General features: G+C 36.9%; 1 protein-coding gene across 5 annotated transcripts in view; it reads left to right on the top strand.

The window, feature by feature from the left end:
• The window catches only part of TRPS1 (transcriptional repressor GATA binding 1), a 208,836-nt gene extending 194,219 nt beyond the window's left edge, over positions 1-14,617 (top strand). For all 5 annotated transcript variants that reach the window (XM_039381452.1, XM_027730561.2, XM_027730568.2 and 2 more), the window contains 2 exons: positions 8,071-8,193; positions 13,418-14,617. In XM_039381452.1, the coding sequence (XP_039237386.1) occupies positions 8,071-8,193; positions 13,418-14,479 (1,185 nt within the window). In that variant the 3' untranslated portion in view covers positions 14,480-14,617. The remainder of the gene's footprint in view (positions 1-8,070; positions 8,194-13,417) is intronic.
• The last annotated feature ends 5,072 nt before the right edge of the window (positions 14,618-19,689 follow it).

A 19,689-nucleotide genomic window follows, 5' to 3' on the forward strand; every position in this document is an offset into this window, starting at 1 on the left:
CTGAGAAAGACTTAGGCGCCGGGATCGCAGTTCCCAAACCAGGCTCCCTCTGTCCTACTTCTGAACACTATGTGTCTACCTAACCATTTTTTTGTAGGTAATATTATTATTCCAAAATTGGACTTCTTTTTTAATCTTATTTTTGAATGCTTCCTATAAATACTGTTTTAAAATTGCTTTAGTAGTCAAGCTGATTTAGAAAAGCGGGAAGATGTTTATCCAGCAACTTAGCAATTTTTACAGCAGTACCTAAAAAGGACTGATAAAGCCTGTTGAGACACTAACTCCATAATTCTGGGGAAAATGCTGAGAGATGCTGCTGGCAGCTGTTTACTGTGTTAGGTTAGAAACTGTGAAAAGATAACAGGACACAAGTTTAGGCAGACTTTATTTTAAAGACTTGCGAGCACACCTCAACAGAGGTAATGCGTTACCTTGAGCCGAACTACAGGAGGAAGGGAGAAAAATGGTGCTACATGGGGGGAAAACAAAGACAATCAGGGCTTTCTTCTTGAGCAGCTGCAGCCAGTTCCACTAATGGAAGTGCAAGAGCAGAAACTGGCAGCACAAGGTATGCGTTCGTTTTTACAGATGGCAATGCAGACAAGTTGGTAATTGAGAAGGAAGTGGTGTACGTGAGCTGTTTGACGGGGGACAGCCCATTACAGTACTTTCCTGTGTAATTGACTCGGTGAGTTATTGGAGGCAGGATTTCTATTCCTCTTGAATAGGTTTCAGTTGCAGTAAAGTGACATCATTCTTGTGCGGGAAATGCAGGTTTCCAGGTTGCTTTTTTCGTTTTTGCTATTGGTGTTAATAGAACCTTAAAAATAAATGTTTGGGTTGCTTCCATGGAAGTCTCTGTCATACTGCTGGTGGTCTGCGGCAAAATACACCAGAAGCAAGCTCATACCCCATAGTGTGCTAACTGCTGTTTAAGGCACATGAAGAGATTTAATGATGATCACCTTGTGTGAATTGAAGGTTAAGACCATAAAAATACATTATATCTAGTAAAAGACAGTTGAAGGCAACTGCTTTCTAAAAAAATTATACTTTGTGAAGAATGATTAAATAGATATTTAGATCTTTTTAAACCAAACTAACATACAGTTTTACCAGAAAATATCTTTCGGTGTTCATTACAAATGCCTCATATAATTAATATGTGGTATAAATACATAAATAATAATACACATAAATAAATATATATCTATCTATTTAGTCTGTGTGTGTGTGTTTGGCCCAACAGAAGATCACATGCATTTTTAACACATAGTGTTTAAAAATTAACTACCACTAACTGTGACAAGGAAGTCTAATCAGCAGAAAAAATTTCGTTTCATATTTGTGCCACTGCAGATCTTGAGGGGGAAACTGTGAAATTACCTCCCATACCTGTTTGGACTGCAAGAAGATATAGTTAGAACTACATAGTTTCCACTGATAAATTCTTGAGTGAATGAAAACTGATAAATCATTGTAAAGTGCATTATGATTATTCAAGTGATCCCATAGTTGCATATGGCCATTAACAGATGTTGGGAGTGATGGCAAATTCCTGCCTTCGGACCTCAGGCTCTGGCTCAAGGTGGTGTCCAAAGCCAGGTCCCTTCCAGCACAGTGGCAAAGGTTGGGTGAGCTATAGCTTGAGGGAGGATGTAAAGGTGAGGAGGTGAAGAGTTCCAACAAGTGATTTAATGACCTCTTTTCGTAGCTGCGTTTTTCTTAATTTAATAATGTATTTTGATCAGCCATTGTTTTACTTTGGCAGAAATCACAACATCCTAAACTAGTATCTTACTAAATCATTCTTGCTCAGTAAGACATAAAAAGATTGTAGTTTGCTGCCTGTTTTTTGGAGTGGAGTTGGGGGTTTTTTTGAGTAATGAATGCCATGTCTCTAAGGTAGCTTTACAAAATACAAGGAAATACTTCAAATGCTGGGACAAAATCTACTCATCTTCATTTTTGCTGCTGATAAAAAAATAATTGCAGTTTACATGCACATTAAAATATTTAGTCTCCCTAAGGGATCAGAGGTAGGATTCTGAAAGGCTGCGCTAGCAGTAATGTTTAATTTACTGTCTGGGGTTTTTTATCTCTCTAAGACCCCCCTGATTCCTCTCACTAAAAGTTTATAATACAGCATATATCATACAAAAATGCTGTCACAATATAACATTAAAAATTCCACTAAACTTTTTATATGAATTAAGTCTGTAATTTTGACTTTCCTCTTGGCATTTTTACTTTCTTTCTACCTTGTTTTTCCTAACCTCTTTCTTATGCATCTTTCAAATACAACTCTTTAATGCAATTGTTCTTGAAAATGTCTTAGATGAAGAGTTTGGATTTGGCACATTAAATTGACTTAAAGAGGCATCTGCTAACTAATAGTTAAGGTTGAAAACAACTTCTGTTTTAAAACTCTACTTTTTGTGTTTCTCTTTTTCTGACAACTTATGCTTTAGGGACGAAAATTTGCTGTGCCTGGTCTATTCCTGAAAGCCGTCCAGGTTATAAAGGGAAGAAAACCAGTGATTTTCTTTTAAATTTAGACATAGTTACAGCAAAAGCAACTAAAATTTTAAAATGTGAAACTTTACAGAGACATAGTTGTGTCTGTTTTCATAGCTGAGAGATAAAGCAGTTTTGATTAAACTGATGCAGAGAGGTCTGAGCGCCTCTGCAGCCAAAAGAAATGAGGGCTGAAAGATGCCTTTGCCATCTTAAACAGAAGCAAGTAACACTTACTCCAACACCCAGATGCTGCCTTGCTCCATGTTTTAAACTTCAATTAATCTGAACCTCACCAAAACTCAAGATAATCAAATAACTCCTTATATTAAGAGAACAAAACAGGAATGACCCAGCAGGTGTGAAACAAGAAACTCTTTCATACTCACGGCAGTGCGAACACAGCAAAAACAAATGCAACCACGAATGCATTACACTGTTTTTGTGAGCCCAGTGGTAGCAGCTAAACGATTAAAGGTATGAGACCAGCTGCTTACAATTGTTCCTCTCTGCAGTAAGTCACCTGGCTCATACTGAACCGAGTGTGCAGGTTTCCCGGAGTTCCCATTTTAGACCTCCCATGTTGCCAGGGAGCATCCAGAGACAGCGTTTTGCCTTTTTTTTTCAGTGAGACATATATGGTTGTATTGCCCGTCTTCATTGTTAGAAATATGTCAGGCATATGCTTATTCTTGGGAAACATTTATGATTTCTCTGCACCTTGTGTTATGGAGCCATGATTACAGTGTGCTCTCATTCTAGCATGGTAGGGAGGCCAGAGATGGTAAAAAAATCTACTCAGGCTTCATCATATTGTCGTTTTGTGATGGGAAAGTGAAAGTAGTCAGCAATAAGATAAGTTTTGTTGTGTCCAAAACCAGAAGGGTGATGCAAGAAAAATGCTTGGCTGCTGCTTGTGCAGCCTATTTGAGTTTCTAAAAGCATCTTCTGGCAGAAATTTTGAAAACAGGATGAATTTGGCACTAGCAGAGTGTCAGGCACTGTTGCTTAGTCTAGCTAGCTAAAAAGTCACAGTTCCTGAGCAGTGTTTTTGGCTGTGCTTTATAGTATATATTTTGCTACATGAAGTTCTATTGAAATAAAAACTGAAAATTCAGTACATTTTAAAATACTTTTTGTATAATATGGAGTGTAATGATGCTTCTACACGGCTACAAAGTTTGAAATAATGTGAGCTGTAGAGTCAATCTTTTAAGATCTAAAGCAGTTTTTATGAAAAAGAAGGGCCTGATCCTGGCAAGACGCCTGAGTGAATTACTTGTTATGATGTTCTCTGCTGGTTTATTGCTTAGCAGAAAGCACTCCTAATAATTGCCTTGTTTCAATTAAGTATTGATAACTAGTGAAAATCATTTAAGGAGTTAAAAAAAAAATTGGGCATTTGGGCTTGAAGCTGTGTATACCAAGTTTCAGACTTGTTCAATTTGAAACGGTCAAGATATGAAACCATAAAAAATGTGAGTAAATATTCTGCATATCAAGGGTTGTTATGCAATTACATGCTCTCAGCATGGTTCTTACTGAGGGAAAACAGTTAGTAGAGAGTTCTGCAGGACATATTCAGTGAATAATTGCAAACTTTCATAACTTAGCTACATAAAAATAATAATCCACTTGTTGCTTTGCTACTACTAAAATAGTAAAATGTGTGCATACTTTTTTTTCCCCAGAGCAAAGCCATTCTGACTGTAGATTTGTTAGAAAGTTATCTGAAAAACTGCCCCCGCCCCCCAATTTTGGCCAATCTCCAAATTATAAACAGCTGAACTGATTTAAATAAAGTTTTCAGTACCAAAAAAGTAAAAAGAAAAAAAAAAGGTACATCTGGGCTGACAAAAAACGTGCGCCAAGTTTCAGCCTAATGTGATTTGAGACAACTGTGATATTAAATGCCCAGACTTCGGAACTGGAATGGAAAAGAGACAGGCTCTTTGCAGTGCCGGCCCCTTCAGGATCTGGGATTGTACTGTAGTGGCTATAAGGCACCAGATGATTAGAGCTTGACTTAGTAGGTACATATTTTAGTTATTTAAACCCTTTTGGCTTATTCTACCAAGGATGTACAGGAAATTTGCAGTGATAACTCCAGCTAGTGCTAGGGCATTGATCACAGACGGAACATTTTTTCTGTGGCTCAAACCCTCCCATGACTGGTCGTGTTGACTTAATGTTACTGGGCTGATTTAAGAAATTAACTGTGGTAAGTAAGCTCACATTAGAAAAAGAGCAAAAGCTTTCCTAACATATTTCTTGAAAATGCTGGCTAGGGTAGTGCTTAGCAGAGCACTTGAGTGCATGGCTGCATTTTATGGGGGCTGTGGGCCATAGCTGTTGCGCAGGCTTTGCTGGATTTGAGCTCAAGTGCCTGTTTCTTTGTGAGACTACTCAGAAAAGCAGCAATATTGGCCAGTATTATTGACTAGTACAAAAGCTGAGTATGCAAAGCCAAACAGACTCATGCAGAAGTATCATCACTAACAGTAGAAGTATAACTGTTGGTTAACATTTAGCAACAAAAATTTGTTTAAGATAAGAGGATTACAGGCATTGTAGGCTTTTAAAAAAGCCCTCCATTTTTTCTTGCAGACATCATCAAAATTTCTGAGGTATATTTATGACAAGCGGGTCCATTCTGTGGTTAGTGGCTTCTGGGAGTCAAGAATATTGAGTCCAATTCTTCCACAGTCCTGTTTCGTGGCAGGAAATACATTCTAAAGCTGTATGTCCCCACTATAAATATCTATAATGCTCAACAAAGTAACAGCGTTTAAATTTTTCCAGAGATGGTTTGATTCTTCATTTATTAGTATAGTATATGTAAGCTATGTTGAAACACTTTGGTATTGAAATAATCAATGTTGATTGTCCTGTAAGGTCCTTAAATAATATGGAAATAAGAGAAGGTAACAAAAAAGATCAGATGCAGCACTTAGAACAGCACAAAAGTCAAATTTACATACTTTGCATTAAATTTAGGGAAGGATATTTTGCTGGACTACTTCGACATTTTAAACAGATAAATAGTTTGTAAGTAGTAAATAAGCAGACCTATTTTGATACATATAGCTATTACTATGTATTTTGTAAATTGCTGTCAGCTATAGTCATTGTAATATTCCATTGCAACTAATGTCCATTTTGAATCAGATCTTTCTTTAAAAAAAAGAGAAAAAATGAGTTGCTTTTGACAATGTTTTAAAGACATGCTAGCACCATAGCATTCAATGAAGATTTCAGTGTAATTATGCCTTCTGTCCCTATTCAGATGTATAGAAATGCAGCATATAAACTAGACCACTCTCTCTATGTTTTAATAGTCTTTCATTACTTTGTAGAGGGTATTTCCCAAATTCAAGGAACACAAACAGAAATAAAAGGGTGGAAAGACTGACTCAGATTAAGACTCCACTTGGTTAATACACCACACCAAGAAACTATAGGCCAGCAGACAAGAAGTAGGAATGGAAAGGAACAGTTCTGCAGTTATAGCTGAATCCTGGCCATGTACAGTCATTTCCGCTTGGAAACTTCTCACCCTCCAAGTGGACCAAATTGGGATTAGTCTAGTGAGGCTTTTATTGTACTCTTATGGAAAATATTTCAGCAGCCAGGTGAAGCTAGGCAAGGAAATCCAGCCACAAAAAGAATTGAGACCTTCAATGTACTTGTAGACGAGTGCACCTTTCCACGGCGAGTTGCATCTCATATGCACAACTAGTTAGATATTTGCTGAAGGACATCAACCACCATTTAGTTCTTCCCTTTGCTAAATTGAGAAAAATGTCATATATTACTGCTTCTGATTTAAGAGACAAAGTAGGGGATGATGTAAGGGGGTGAGAGAGAGATTATCTTGATGACAATCTTGATTTTATTGTATCACTTTAAAGTAGCGCAACCTGCTGTACAAATGAAATTGTGTTCTTAGTTTAAAAGGGCAATTGTTAGCCTGACTTTGTGCTCACTAAAAACATTTCCCCAATCTTGTTAAATTATTGCACTCATTTCAGATTTTATGGCTGTGCAGCTTACCAGCCCTCGTTTCTTTACGTTTCATTCATTTTCCTTGTATTGATGATTAATGGAGGATGTCGAATGTTAGAGTGAGCAGGCATCAGCAAATGCAAGATCATAATTAGTTTAGCTGACGAGGGCCTCTGATAGCACTTGCATCTGGATGGAAAAATTACCCTATAGGGAACTGGCTGCTCACCAGGTCTTTTTAGTGATACATTGTGAAACACCCGATGAATCAAATGCCCTTTCAATGCCAAGAAAGTGTTCCAGTCTTGAAGCCAAAATTATGTCTGCAGAAAGCTTTCCATTTGAAATGTATCAGAGTACAATTATAACCATTGTATTTTTTTGGCATGAGCACCAGTCTTCTACAATATAAACTAAAGTTAAATAAATTACTTAAATTTTACGAAACTCTGAAATTTTTACTTATAGTGTTAGTAATTTTTAATTTATAATAAAATTATTTTTCACCCAGACTGTTTTTTCCGGTACTTACTCATTCTTATCTTAGATGCTGAAGGTTTCGTATGGATTTTCTTCCTTTGCTAAAAGGGAACAGAGTTGAAATTCAGATTTTCTTTTCAGCAAAAGAATTCAATTTCCTGCTTATTAATATTTGTGCCCGCAAACACAGCCTGACTTTTGTTTAAATGAGAGGTTTAATGAAATCATTATTCCATAGAAAAAATTTAACGAGCAATACTCATAAACGTGTCTACTTCTAAATATTCCTGGATCATTATGAAAGCTGATGAATGCACAGCTCAGTCTGGTTAAAAATCAATTTGTATTTACGAAAGTTGTAGTGTACCCTTCTTTGCCTGACTAAAATAAAATAAATAAATCTATCCGTCGACGAGACAGTGTTTTCTGGGGTTTCGAATGAAGCTCAGAAGAGGTCTCATTAAAGAATACTGTACTTTTATTTGCTCATAGTGGGCTAATAGAAGTATGTGGTATCTTATACTGATTTCAGAAGTAAGTGGGAAAGACTGGAACTGAATATCATGTATTAAATTAATAATGTATAATCTCTGTTAAAGGAATTAGTATGATGCAGGTACAGACTGTAATTAATTGAAGTAGTGATGTTTCAGAATTCTTGTTACCAATCAGGCTTTTAAATCAAGCAAGCTAAAAAGAAATAATCTGTTGTGAAACCGGGAGTTTACGGAATGTTCTGTCAGCTTCCAAAGGGTTTTTTCAGAATTTGCTGTTTAGAAACCATCATTAAATGCACAAAACCTGAAGTTCAAAAAGTTAAAGCTGTTATTCTGAAAAGGCTTTGGTGTTTCACACACCTCATCCATCACTCTAGGGTTAATTATAATGAAAATCAGTGGTGCCTATTAAGCACAATTGAACCTGACCTCATTATGGGCAGTGTGGTTTTATACCGTCATTGTTGCCAGTCTAGAGACAAAACTCCTGTGTTGATTTGTCCTAACTTCGCAGCTCATGTGACTCACCTCTGACCTGGTTTTTTTCCCTTTTTCTTCCCTATTTCAGAGACGTAGAGGCTCGGGTGTTTTTTGTGCCAATTGCCTGACCACAAAGACCTCTCTCTGGAGAAAGAATGCAAATGGTGGATATGTATGCAACGCGTGTGGCCTCTACCAGAAGCTTCACTCGGTAGGAAGAACTTACCGGTTTGTTCAGCAGAAAAAAGGGTTATACAGCTAAGCTGGGCAGCTGTGGTCTTGTCTGGTTGTGTGATTAGTACCACTCCCTGGCCTGCAGTTAATTTCCTAACAGGGTTTTGCAGAATGGTCACTTTGGGATCAGATGTGATTCATTATGAAACAGGCTGGGATGCTGTGGGTAGATGTGTTTGAGATCACCAGTGATGCATTTAATTATTTTGATACAAAATAAGGAGAAAATTATTTCTTTTCTGGGAATTCCATTTAAAGTCATATAATATGTTGTGATGAAAGCTCTCTAAATTCAAGAGTTGTCATGTTTGTAATAAAAACCAAAGTTCTTAAAGTTAGACATCTACATCTACATCAAAAATGTCTCTTGATATGGTTTTTATGTTCTTTCACATATCTTACCCCCTTTATTCTTGAGAGTAAGTTTCCTGGAGATATGGGGTGGGAAGGGTTTTTGTGCTCTTTTTTCTACAGTTCTTATAGTCTGCTGGAGCATACTGAAATAGCTCAGCAAGGAAGCTATTCACTTTATGGCACTCATCACTTGGTGAGGGAAAGATTCACCATCCCTCAAGATCAGGCAGGGAATAAGTAATAATCATGATCTGTCCGTATTGCTTTTCATCTTATTGACACTTGACTTGATCCTGAAAGATGTTGAATGCTCTGGTCCAGGTCCAGGAAAGCCATCCTTAAGTGTTTCCTTGGATCAGCGCCAAAATGCTTGGAATCTTTTAGGTTAAGACCTACTAGTTAAATATTATCCCCACTGTCTTTAATAGAAGCACATGGGAGAGTCAGGTGACCAAGACTTGACTCTAATTAATTAATTTTTACAACATTCCCATGAAATTAAAAAGTGTTACTATTTTTCAGAAATAGAAACCGAGGCAGCCTTTGGGAGTTTGCCAAGGCAACACAGCAGTTCAGGCTTAGAGCCTAAATCAGAAATCTATGTGGTGGCTGAGAGTGCACATTTTTAAAAACTTTTTTCAGAAATTAAATTTGCGACATAAGCTTCTAAATGGTCTTGTGTACAGCCCATAAAATAATCCTGTTTACTCAAGAGCCTGTCGAACGAGCCTACTTAATAAAACAGAAAAATATTCCAATTTTCAAATGTAGCACGACAATCTAAAAGGTTAACTGTTCGCCATGTGCTGTCATTCTAAGGTCAGTAACTGCTTTTAAACTCCGGGACAGCCCAGTCAGTCAAAACACATCTGAGCAGGAGGAGATGAACTAATGTACAGTCTCTGGCAGGATCTTGGCTGTGTCTTCCTGCAAGTATCATCTTCCTGGAGACCTCTCAAAGTTCTAGATATAATATCTAATTTAGGGAAATTGATCAGTGGTGAGCATCCACAAAGATTTTAAGATGTACAGTTTTACTTTTTAATTATTTTTTTTTAATTTGACATTTGAGTCTGTTATTTGTAGAACTTCCATTTACAGCCTCCGTTTTCCCTTTTTTTTAATATACTTTTCTGAACTATACTGTTGGACCTTACCATGATTATTAGTATAATTTATTGAATAGATAAAAGCTACAAGAATCAGTTTTATATTCAAACACATAGCTCAGATCATTCTTATGAACCAGTAAGGACAAAACAGTATGCTTCCATCATAATTAGGAATACAGTGTCCAAATTTGTTTTATGCATATCGAAAGCAAGAAGCTGACACTATCTTTGAACTCTACTGTTTAAGCACAGCAATAAGCTGTCATTCAGTGGACATTTGACATTAATATCTTCAATTGAACTTTGACCGAACAATCGCAAAGAATTTAATTAAGCCTTATTCTGTTGTGATATGATAGCAACTCCATTTTAAGTAGGAGTCTGAAACAGTCAAACAAATCTCTCCTTTGGGACAGCTTTTGAGACAGTCCATGCAAAGGGACACTCCTTAGGCTGACACCAGAAAGATGAAAGTTTCTTTTATCTGTCTACCTGTCTGTTCATGAAAAATTTGTCAGAAGTATTTGTCATATATGTTTCTGAATTAAGGGGTCTAGGATGATGCAGTTATTAGGTAAATGTCCAAAACTATAAAAATTCAAGGGAATACAATTCCCTTCTAAAAGACACTGTTCAACTAAATTTTGCTACATTGCTGAGTAAAAATCACCTATAGTAACTTTGCACATTTCTTAGCTCCCTTTTGATTGGATTATTACAGTCTAGAACTACCATCCTCATTAACTCAAGCCTAAGGTCCCTTTTTCACTTGTATTTAATAAGAAGAAAAATTTATGGTTTGTCGGATGTCATACTACTAGATGGTAGTAACTGACGAATGTTAACATGGTAGTGATTTCTGCTATAAGTCACATTTCTATTTCTGTGATACCCTTGAATAATTGTTCAATATGTTTTCAAAAATGGTCCATCTATCTAGGGGTAATTTACATTAAACTTCTCACATTTTTCACATTTCTCTCCTTTAATCCAAACAACTATGTTAAGAAATGTGTAATAATAATCCAACATTGTATTATTAAAATAGTTTTAGTGAAAAAAAGCAGCTCACTGTAAATATATACACTATATTCATATTTGGTTTCTCCCCAGAATCATGAATTTGGCCGTTATCATTGTGATGCTGTTCCTCATTTTTATAATAGTTCTAACTTGGTCATGGAACACTAGATTTTGTTCCATAGTGATTCCTTGGCCACATCCTTGGACTGCTTCATTGTCTAACGGAGAGGTCACTCCAATTTCCCATGGTATCTAGGAAGTCTAGTCACAATAATTTAATAAACTGTTTGTTGAATTTTTTGATTTTTTTTTTAAATTTACTCATGTATTTGAAGTAGGGAGATTGCTAGTTGATACGGAGATGGCAAAAATACTTGTGATCATCCTTAATTTATTATGTACAACATATAATTAAGGATCTGACATAGGCCATTTTAAAAGTAAAGTTCTGGCAATGTTTCCACTGTATTCTAAATGTAATACCCCACTGAAAAGCAAGAAGTGAGCTTAAACTCTTCTATCTGCTTTGGTTGCAACCAAATACAGAATATTTCTATCTGCACCTTGCTACTATGAATAAGGAAAATTAATAACTTTCACCACATAATAGTGCATTTTAATCATCTAAAGACTAGTTGAATCAGATCAGTACAGTCATTTGCATGCTGAAGAATTTGAAAGTTGAACCTACAGCCTTTAACTCCTCATGGCATGTAACTTTGAAGAGCCAGAGCTGCAAATAATTGTGTGAGGGTCCCTAGTCAAAGGTAGGAAGATGTTTCTTTTAACTACTTTGATAATCAGACTTCATACCTGTAGTGTGAAGAGTAAGACTAAAAGTATTTCCAAAATACTGAAGGGTTATATGGAGGCCATATGAAAGTGGTTTGTAGTGTAAAAATTAAAGCTTAATAAGAGTAACAACAATATGTAACATCTCACACAGCATCTCAGTATGACTGTGTTACAATTGTCATAAAAAAGTGAGGAAATTACACTGAAGTTGTAAATAAGAGTGTATGTATATGCATAATAATTGGCTATTGATTCTGCAAACTATAAACTTTATCTGAATAGAATTTACATGGAAAATATTCCAATTTTTTTCTAACATCATTTTGTCTCAGCTTTGATCTATGTGAGCAGGCTGGTTGAGGTGCTGTTTTTCTGTCAAATTTAAATTTCTCTTATTAAAAATCTAAATAAAAGTGTCTATTACTTCTGATTCAGTGTTTTAATAGAAAGTAAAATCTTAAAAAATAGCTGCACTGTCTAAAACGTAGTTAACCATTAAGAATAAGCCAACTGCAGGGAAATAAATAGGTGAAAGAGGAGAGGAAGATGGCAAGTCAAGAAAGAAACTTGGTCTCTACAAATAATAGAATGTGTGCTCTTCCAGCTCTGGATGTTTTTATACTAGTTTGAAGTTATGAATATATAAAAATTTAGTTACATTCAAGGCAAAAATTACTTTGGATATTGACTGTAAGCCAAAATTAAATCTGCTTTTTAAAACAATTTTAAAATTTCTAAATAAACATACAAGTAGAATACAGTAAGGGGCACTTTTCTGACCACCAACCAAAGTAGGATTATATGTGCATTTGGATAAGACAAATGTCAACTGCCAGCACACCAAACTGAATGTCTTTTAGGTAGTTTCTGTTGCTCTAACATCTGCCCAGTGGAACAACACATACTGGCGGTACAGCACCATTTTTCACTCAGGAACCATTGCTTTCCTGTTAAAGTCCTAGTCCTAGTCCTTCCTTGTACTGTTTTTTTTGTTCTTCATGAAAAGATATTTTTGTTCTTCACACAAAGGTATTTTCAGTTCTTCTTTAAAGAAGGCACCTAACATGAGCTGGTGTGGGGTAGTAGCAAAAGGAAACAGAAGTCCTCACTTGGTTCTTGCTTCTGCCTCTTTTGAGATGCTTATTTCTTTACAGATCCCTTTTTCCCTGCCTTCAGGGAATGCCTGCTCTCCCTCATGACTTAGTAGCACAACATCAGTAACACTTAGAAAGAAATACAGTAGGGAGTTGGTGCTGAAGTACAGGTAGACCTTTTGGTGCATAGGAGAAGTTTTTTCTGGGCTTTCTTCTCCATCTTTCTTAGTCCCTTTCCCGCCACCATCATCCCACTCACCACCACAGTGGACTTGCAGCCCTTTTGCTAGGTGACAGCAATGGTGGTCAGCAAGCCCTGTGTTTGCTTGTGTTTTTTACCCATGTCGAAGCAGAGTGAGTATCAAGGTAAGTGTTGCTCAGTTCTTATCTGTACAAACCCCTGCCCGATACCAGCTTTGGTGGCATGCTGCACTGAATAAACGCCAGTGCGCAGGGCCTTGCATCTCCCACCTCATCCCCAGCTCTCAGCACCCACTTTCAACACATCTCCCCCAGAATTTTTTAGGAATAAGAAGTAATAAATAGTTTGACAGCTTGGATACCTCTTGCCTTTTTTAAGTAAACAGGTATAGTATGTCTATGACAGTTGACTTAAGTTGATAAAACAAGCCATTTCCTAGTTTACATTTAGCGTGAGGGGCCATGGACCAGCACTTGGCTTGAAATTTGGTCATTCCCATAAGTCTCTTGTAATATAGCTCTACAGAAAAGAAAAGATAAATTTGCATGAGCATAATCTTGCAGATTTGTTTAATGTGTCTTTCTTTTTTCCTTTTGTTCATTATGTGTGTGTTCCATGCAGACTCCCAGGCCTTTAAACATCATTAAACAGAACAATGGTGAGCAGATCATTAGGAGACGAACAAGAAAGCGCCTTAACCCGGAGGCACTTCAGGCTGAGCAGCTAAACAAACAGCAAAGGGGTAGCGGTGAGGAGCAAGTCAATGGAAGCCCCTTAGAGAGGAGGTCAGAGGATCATTTACCTGAAGGTCATCAGAGAGAAATTCAGCTTCCCAGCCTCAGTAAATATGAGGCCCCAGGTTCATTGACTAAAAGCCATTCTGCTCAGCAGCCAATATTGGTCAGCCAAACTCTGGATATTCACAAAAGGATGCAACCTTTGCACATTCAGATAAAAAGTCCTCAGGAAAGTACTGGAGACCCAGGAAACAGTTCATCGATATCAGAAGGGAAAGGAAGCTCAGAGAGAGGCAGCCCGATAGAAAAATACATGAGACCTGCGAAACACCCAAACTATTCACCACCTGGAAGCCCTATTGAAAAATACCAGTACCCACTTTTTGGACTTCCATTTGTACACAATGACTTTCAGAGTGAAGCTGACTGGCTGAGATTCTGGAGTAAATATAAGCTGTCTGTTCCTGGGAATCCACACTACTTGAGTCATGTGCCTGGCCTACCAAATCCTTGCCAAAACTATGTGCCTTATCCCACCTTTAATCTGCCTCCTCATTTTTCAGCTGTCGGATCAGACAATGACATTCCTCTAGATTTGGCGATAAAGCATTCCAGACCTGGGCCAACTGCAAATGGTGCCTCCAAGGAAAAGAGTAAGGCACCACCAAATGTAAAAAATGAAGGTCCCTTGAATGTAGTAAAAACAGAGAAAGTTGATAGAAGTACTCAAGATGAACTTTCTACCAAGTGTGTGCACTGTGGCATTGTCTTTCTGGATGAAGTGATGTATGCTTTGCATATGAGTTGCCATGGTGACAGTGGACCTTTCCAGTGCAGCATATGCCAGCATCTTTGCACGGACAAGTATGACTTCACAACTCACATCCAGAGGGGCCTACACAGGAACAATGCACAAGCTGAAAAGAATGGAAAACCTAAAGAGTAAACCTTAGCACTTAGCACAATTAAACAGAAATAGGTTTCCTTGATGGGAATTCAATAGCTTGTAATGTCTTGTGAAGACCTATAAAGCACTTCATATAGAGAGCATGCCTTATCCAATATTAAATCCCTTGTTATTTTCTTTTTTTTTCATTTTCTTCTTTATTTTTTCCTTTTTTTTTTTTTTTTTTTTTTTTTTTCCTTTTTATTGAGTGGGTTACCAAGAAAAAAGAACAGTTGGATGGTGGCCAGAGGGGAGGAAGATAATCCTATGGGACACGGCCCACCAAAGCTAGCCAGAATGCAGTGAATCGTGGCGAATAATCTTGAGAAAATTTTACTGGACAATTAATTGCTGTTGTGTAAGAGACATAACTGGCAAGAGTGCAAAGATGTGTATATGTATATACTGCTGCAAGGGTATAGTGAACATATGCACATTGTATATAAGAACTAGACATGTTAAATATACAGATGTTAAAAGGTCATTTTCTTTAATTTGGGTGAATTTCTGCCCTACAACATGCCTTATGATCACCTTGTCCTCAGAGCTTTGGCAGCAATGTCATCTAGGTGTTTCTCAGACTCAGCTGATTTTTAGCTACCATTTTATCACTACATTCTTTCTGGCACACTTTAGTCTAGAATAACCATTTTGTGCAAGTGAAGTCTAATACAGAAGCCACACTCCAGGTTTAATTTGCATAGAACAAGGTAACCTGCTGTATTTTATTTTAATATATTTTTAATATATTACATTTCTAAACCTTAAAGTCTAAGGTTACTTCTCCACACGCTTAACATTGCTATACATACCAGTCAATCCCTTCAGTAGACTTATACCAGCTTTTGCTAAGTAGCATTAAATGTCTTCATAGTACTTTTTAATACTTAAAGCTTTTTAAAAACTATCCATGAAGGGAAAGCTCCTCAGCATAACTGCTCAGGGAAATAGGGCTAAATAACTAAATATTAAATAATTGGTTAAAGGTGCTGTTAGACGAGCCTCCATGCTTGCTACAAGGGTGTACAAGAACTGACTTTAATCATTTTCATTATAGTGTCCCAACCAGTAGTTTATTATTTTGCCACAGGGATGTAGAAGATATTACAAGCTACTGGATGCACTGTCAGATTAACTTATTTCATTAAAGAAGTTGGGAGAACAAATAGAAAAAAACCTTATTTTTCTAGTAAATATTAATGTATTACATTTCAAATAATGGTGCCTGACATATTGAATAATTATTTTCTACAGTGTACGTATGCAACAAAGATATTCCATCATGCATTAGAGTCAGTTCTGGCTCTGCCTCGCTGTTTACATTTGCAAATGTAGCAAACAAGGTAATGAAGCAACTATTTCTATTGCAGTAGGTATCTTTTTTTCTGTGTGTGTGCATTAAAGTTGTAAACGATAACATGAAATGAATGAAATTTGTTGATATTAATGGTATGAAAAAACAAGAAGGAAATGAAAATATTTTTATGCCTACTTAGGAAAAAAAGGGTAGCACTATTCATTCCAAGTACTTTTGTATTCTTAAGCTCTTAACTCACATTGTTATGCTTAAAATGATAAACATATATCCTCTTTTTATTGCTTTGTCTGTGTTTCAGAAGAAACATTTCAGAAATTATTTTGATAAGTGCTGTTTGACGATGCAGCACTGATATTTTATTGCATTCTGTAGTAGCATTGCACTCCATTTTTACAATATTACGCAGTTGCTTTTTGTTTTGTTTGGGTTTGTTTCTTTTTCGCAGTGCAGGGTCTTAGTTCCTTATGGTTGGATGGCAGGTGTAGCTCAACTGGTTCATGAATGTTGCAGCGAATGAAGTTTAAAATGTCTTTCTGATATTATGTTGTCTTTTATTTCTCCATTCATGCATTTTATTTTTTAAAATGTTCTATAAAAATATCTCTGGACTAAGTCCTCACTTGAGATTATATGTAAAGGGTCCTATTCTGATCTCACTTACATGCCGCCTTTCTCAGATTTTCATGTAATTGAAACTAAAGCTATCATAAAAAAAAAAAAAGTTCTTGTATTTAACTTACCTGAATCTCACCACTCTCCCTTCTAGAATTTGGTGCACTTATAAGATACTTAACCAAATTAAACAGGGAGGTGGAAGATGAAAGGAGAGGTGATAGGAAATGTCTTATAGGGGTTGGCAAAAGGAAAACCGGGGGGAACTGGCCTAAATATTCAGCACTTTGATAGTCTTTTGAGAAATTATGTGCCTAAAGTAGCTGGCAACAAACATCACCAAGCATAAGAAGCACTTACACAGTTGATCGCCAAAGGTCTTGCTGACCTTGGCAGTATTTAGGTGTTATATTTTCACAGAGGTGAAACGTTATTGCACAGTTTCTCTGATTTGTTAGGCACAGGCAGGCTGTTGTTCATCATTAGGCTGCATTCCTTCCTGCTCCGCCCATTGCTTCTTTCTGGTGAGCAGCATATGGAAAGTCCCACTCAATCTGTTCACGGTTGAGTTCTGTAACCCTTCAATAGTATTCTAGGTTAGCAAAGGATATCGGGCCACATTCTTCTTCTTCTATTTTTTAGATGAATCTCCAGCTTGATACCAGTGCCAGATGAAGTCTGGTTATGTTTTTACTATTGTTCTCCAATAATAAGTTCTGACTTGGTTTTTGTGGATTTATTTTTGTTGGGTATTTTTTGTTTCTTCTTTTTCTGTGGGGACTGAAATAGATTGCCCTCGTTTCGTTACGTCAGGGTCCAGTGTGTCCTTTTCAGCTTTTCCAAGATGTTAGACTCATTAAGCAGTGATTTTTATCGGCTTCAGAGGTAGCTGCCTGCCGGTTTTCAGTTGTTACTGGTTTGATTTACTTCATCTAAGACCTACCAGTTCCTCTGGCTTCTTCATTGATAGAAGCTGCATCTTCATGGCAAAATATTTTAGGGGGACGTGCATTGAAAGACTTGAGCACTACCCTGTACTTTATAACACTTCTTGCTAAACTCAGAAGCAGAGGCCAATAACAGGAAATACACATATCAGGGTTTGGGGTTGAGGAGAAATGAAATCTTATGAGTGCAAAGAACAAGACAGGTTTTTGAATGTTAATATTGCATACCTAGATGACACAAATAAAATTTGAAAAAAGTTCATTGTTCTTGCCATGACATATTGAGATGTTCTAAGATTTCTGCTTTGTAAGAAATGGGATTTTGCCATAGCCTGTTCTCTTTGATTGGAGTGGGGGCAGCACAGTTTTGTTTCTTAACAAAAGAGAGGTGACTCCATCCCTCTTCCAGACCCCCTCACAATGGATACTAATAAAAAGAAAAATCCTGACATTGGAAACAAATAATCTTATTTAATAATTTTCAGATTTAAACCAATCTAAGCACACAGAAATAATTGCTGCACCCTCTGCATTTCAATCAACTTACAGCACTAAAATTTGAACTTACAAGGAATCAGTCTTTGTTCTCAATTTGTCAGTGTCTTCAAGCTGATGTACTTCTCCTACTAAGGGATGGTAGTTTAAGATCTTAAAACATATCAATTCAAATTGGACCACAAAATAAGTAGATGTTTCAAAACTAGAGGATTTGTGGTGCCTGCCACTAACCAGACTGCAGAACAGACACAATGTTTCCATTAACCCTCTCTGTAGATGGAACCATCATGTGGCATCTTCTGCAAACCGGACTGTCTCTAAGCTATCATTTCATGGCTGCTGCCCCCTCAATTAATAGTGGGGGGATGAATATGTTCCAGAGCACAGTTTGTGTTCAGGTGCTACACTTTCCAAAAGAAGTTTTGCACCTAATTGCCACTGATGAAACTCCTCTTCTAATTTATGGACCTTCCAAAAAGGAGGAGGGACACTGGATACTCATATCTTGGTTTTGCCTATGAAAGGTACTGTTGCACATTTTGACAGTTTTAAAGAGAGAGAAAATAGAGACATCTCAACAGGTTGAGCCATCCTGTGAGCAAGAGATTATTTTTGCAGTTAGAGGGGCAGCAGGACAAGTGACTGATCCTAATTGCATACAGTGCTGAAACATAGTGGTTGTGCAATGGGAAGAATTGATTTGGCAACCATGGGACAGATTTTTAGGTCTATCCTTGGACTGGACAGTGTTGTTTTGTAGTCATAACTACTTGCTTTATGTGCTAAGGTTGTTGTCTACCATCTGCTTTTTACCCAGGATGTCTAAATATATTCCCATTTTTGCTCCTGTATTGATTTTTCTTGGCTGACTTAACATGCTAATTCCTAATACTGATCAGGAAAAGCCAAGGAGATTAGAAGTTTGCTTCTGTGCAGCCAGAAGGGTAGATATATTTCTTTCTGCTTCTGTGGAGACAGTTATGCTTGGCAAAGAACAGTGAGCAGTTTGTCAACGTATCCCAAATGTGATAGATAAATGAGAAATCCCTTCTAAACTTTTCTCTAAAGTTAAGATGGGCCAAGTAAAATTACATTATTTTCTCACCTCAGAATAGGATTCCTCTGTATCCTCTTCCCCATAATTTCATTTCATTCAGCCAGCTCTGGAATGCTGGCAGTTGGTGAAGTGCTACCGATATAGTAATCACAAACACCCCAATTTACCTCTTTTTAAGAGGATAACAGACAGTAATTTAATAGCCACCTGACAGATAAATACCCATTTCATTTGATTTTTTGTTACACTTAGCAAAGTAAAATTCCTTTACTAGCAAAGCAAAATTACACTTAGTAAAGTAAAAACACTGTAACAGCTACACAGTTTTTCATTCCTATCATTTTGACCTCTGAGCTCAGTGTAGGAGAACAGGAGAAAAGGAAACATCTCAAAATGCCATTGTAAATTTAGCGTATAGAAAATTCACCAGCAGGAAAAGGAAAAAAAAAAAAAAAAAAAAGGACTTCATAAAAAATTACTTCATGTTGCTAAAAACCATCATTAAACTTGTAGCCCTGATTTGACTCTAGAATGCTGGCTCTTAATGTTTTGTCCTTACAACACATGGATGTGTTTTTTGTTTTGTTTTGTTTTGGGTTTTTTGTTTTGTTTTGTTTTTTGAGTTTCATAGTGCATGTTCATTTCTACTCACAAACATGTTCTTGGTGTATTTCTTATGCAAACAATCTTCAGGCAGCAAAGATGTCTGTTACATCTAAACTTGAATAATAAAGTTTTACCACCAGTTATAAATCAGATTCATGTCGTTTCTGGGGAC

This window comes from Pipra filicauda, unplaced genomic scaffold (genome assembly GCF_003945595.2).
Source record: "Pipra filicauda isolate LSUMZ 115617 unplaced genomic scaffold, ASM394559v2 scaffold225_size1262401_pilon, whole genome shotgun sequence".
In the NCBI taxonomy this organism is placed as follows: Eukaryota; Metazoa; Chordata; class Aves; order Passeriformes; family Pipridae; genus Pipra; species Pipra filicauda.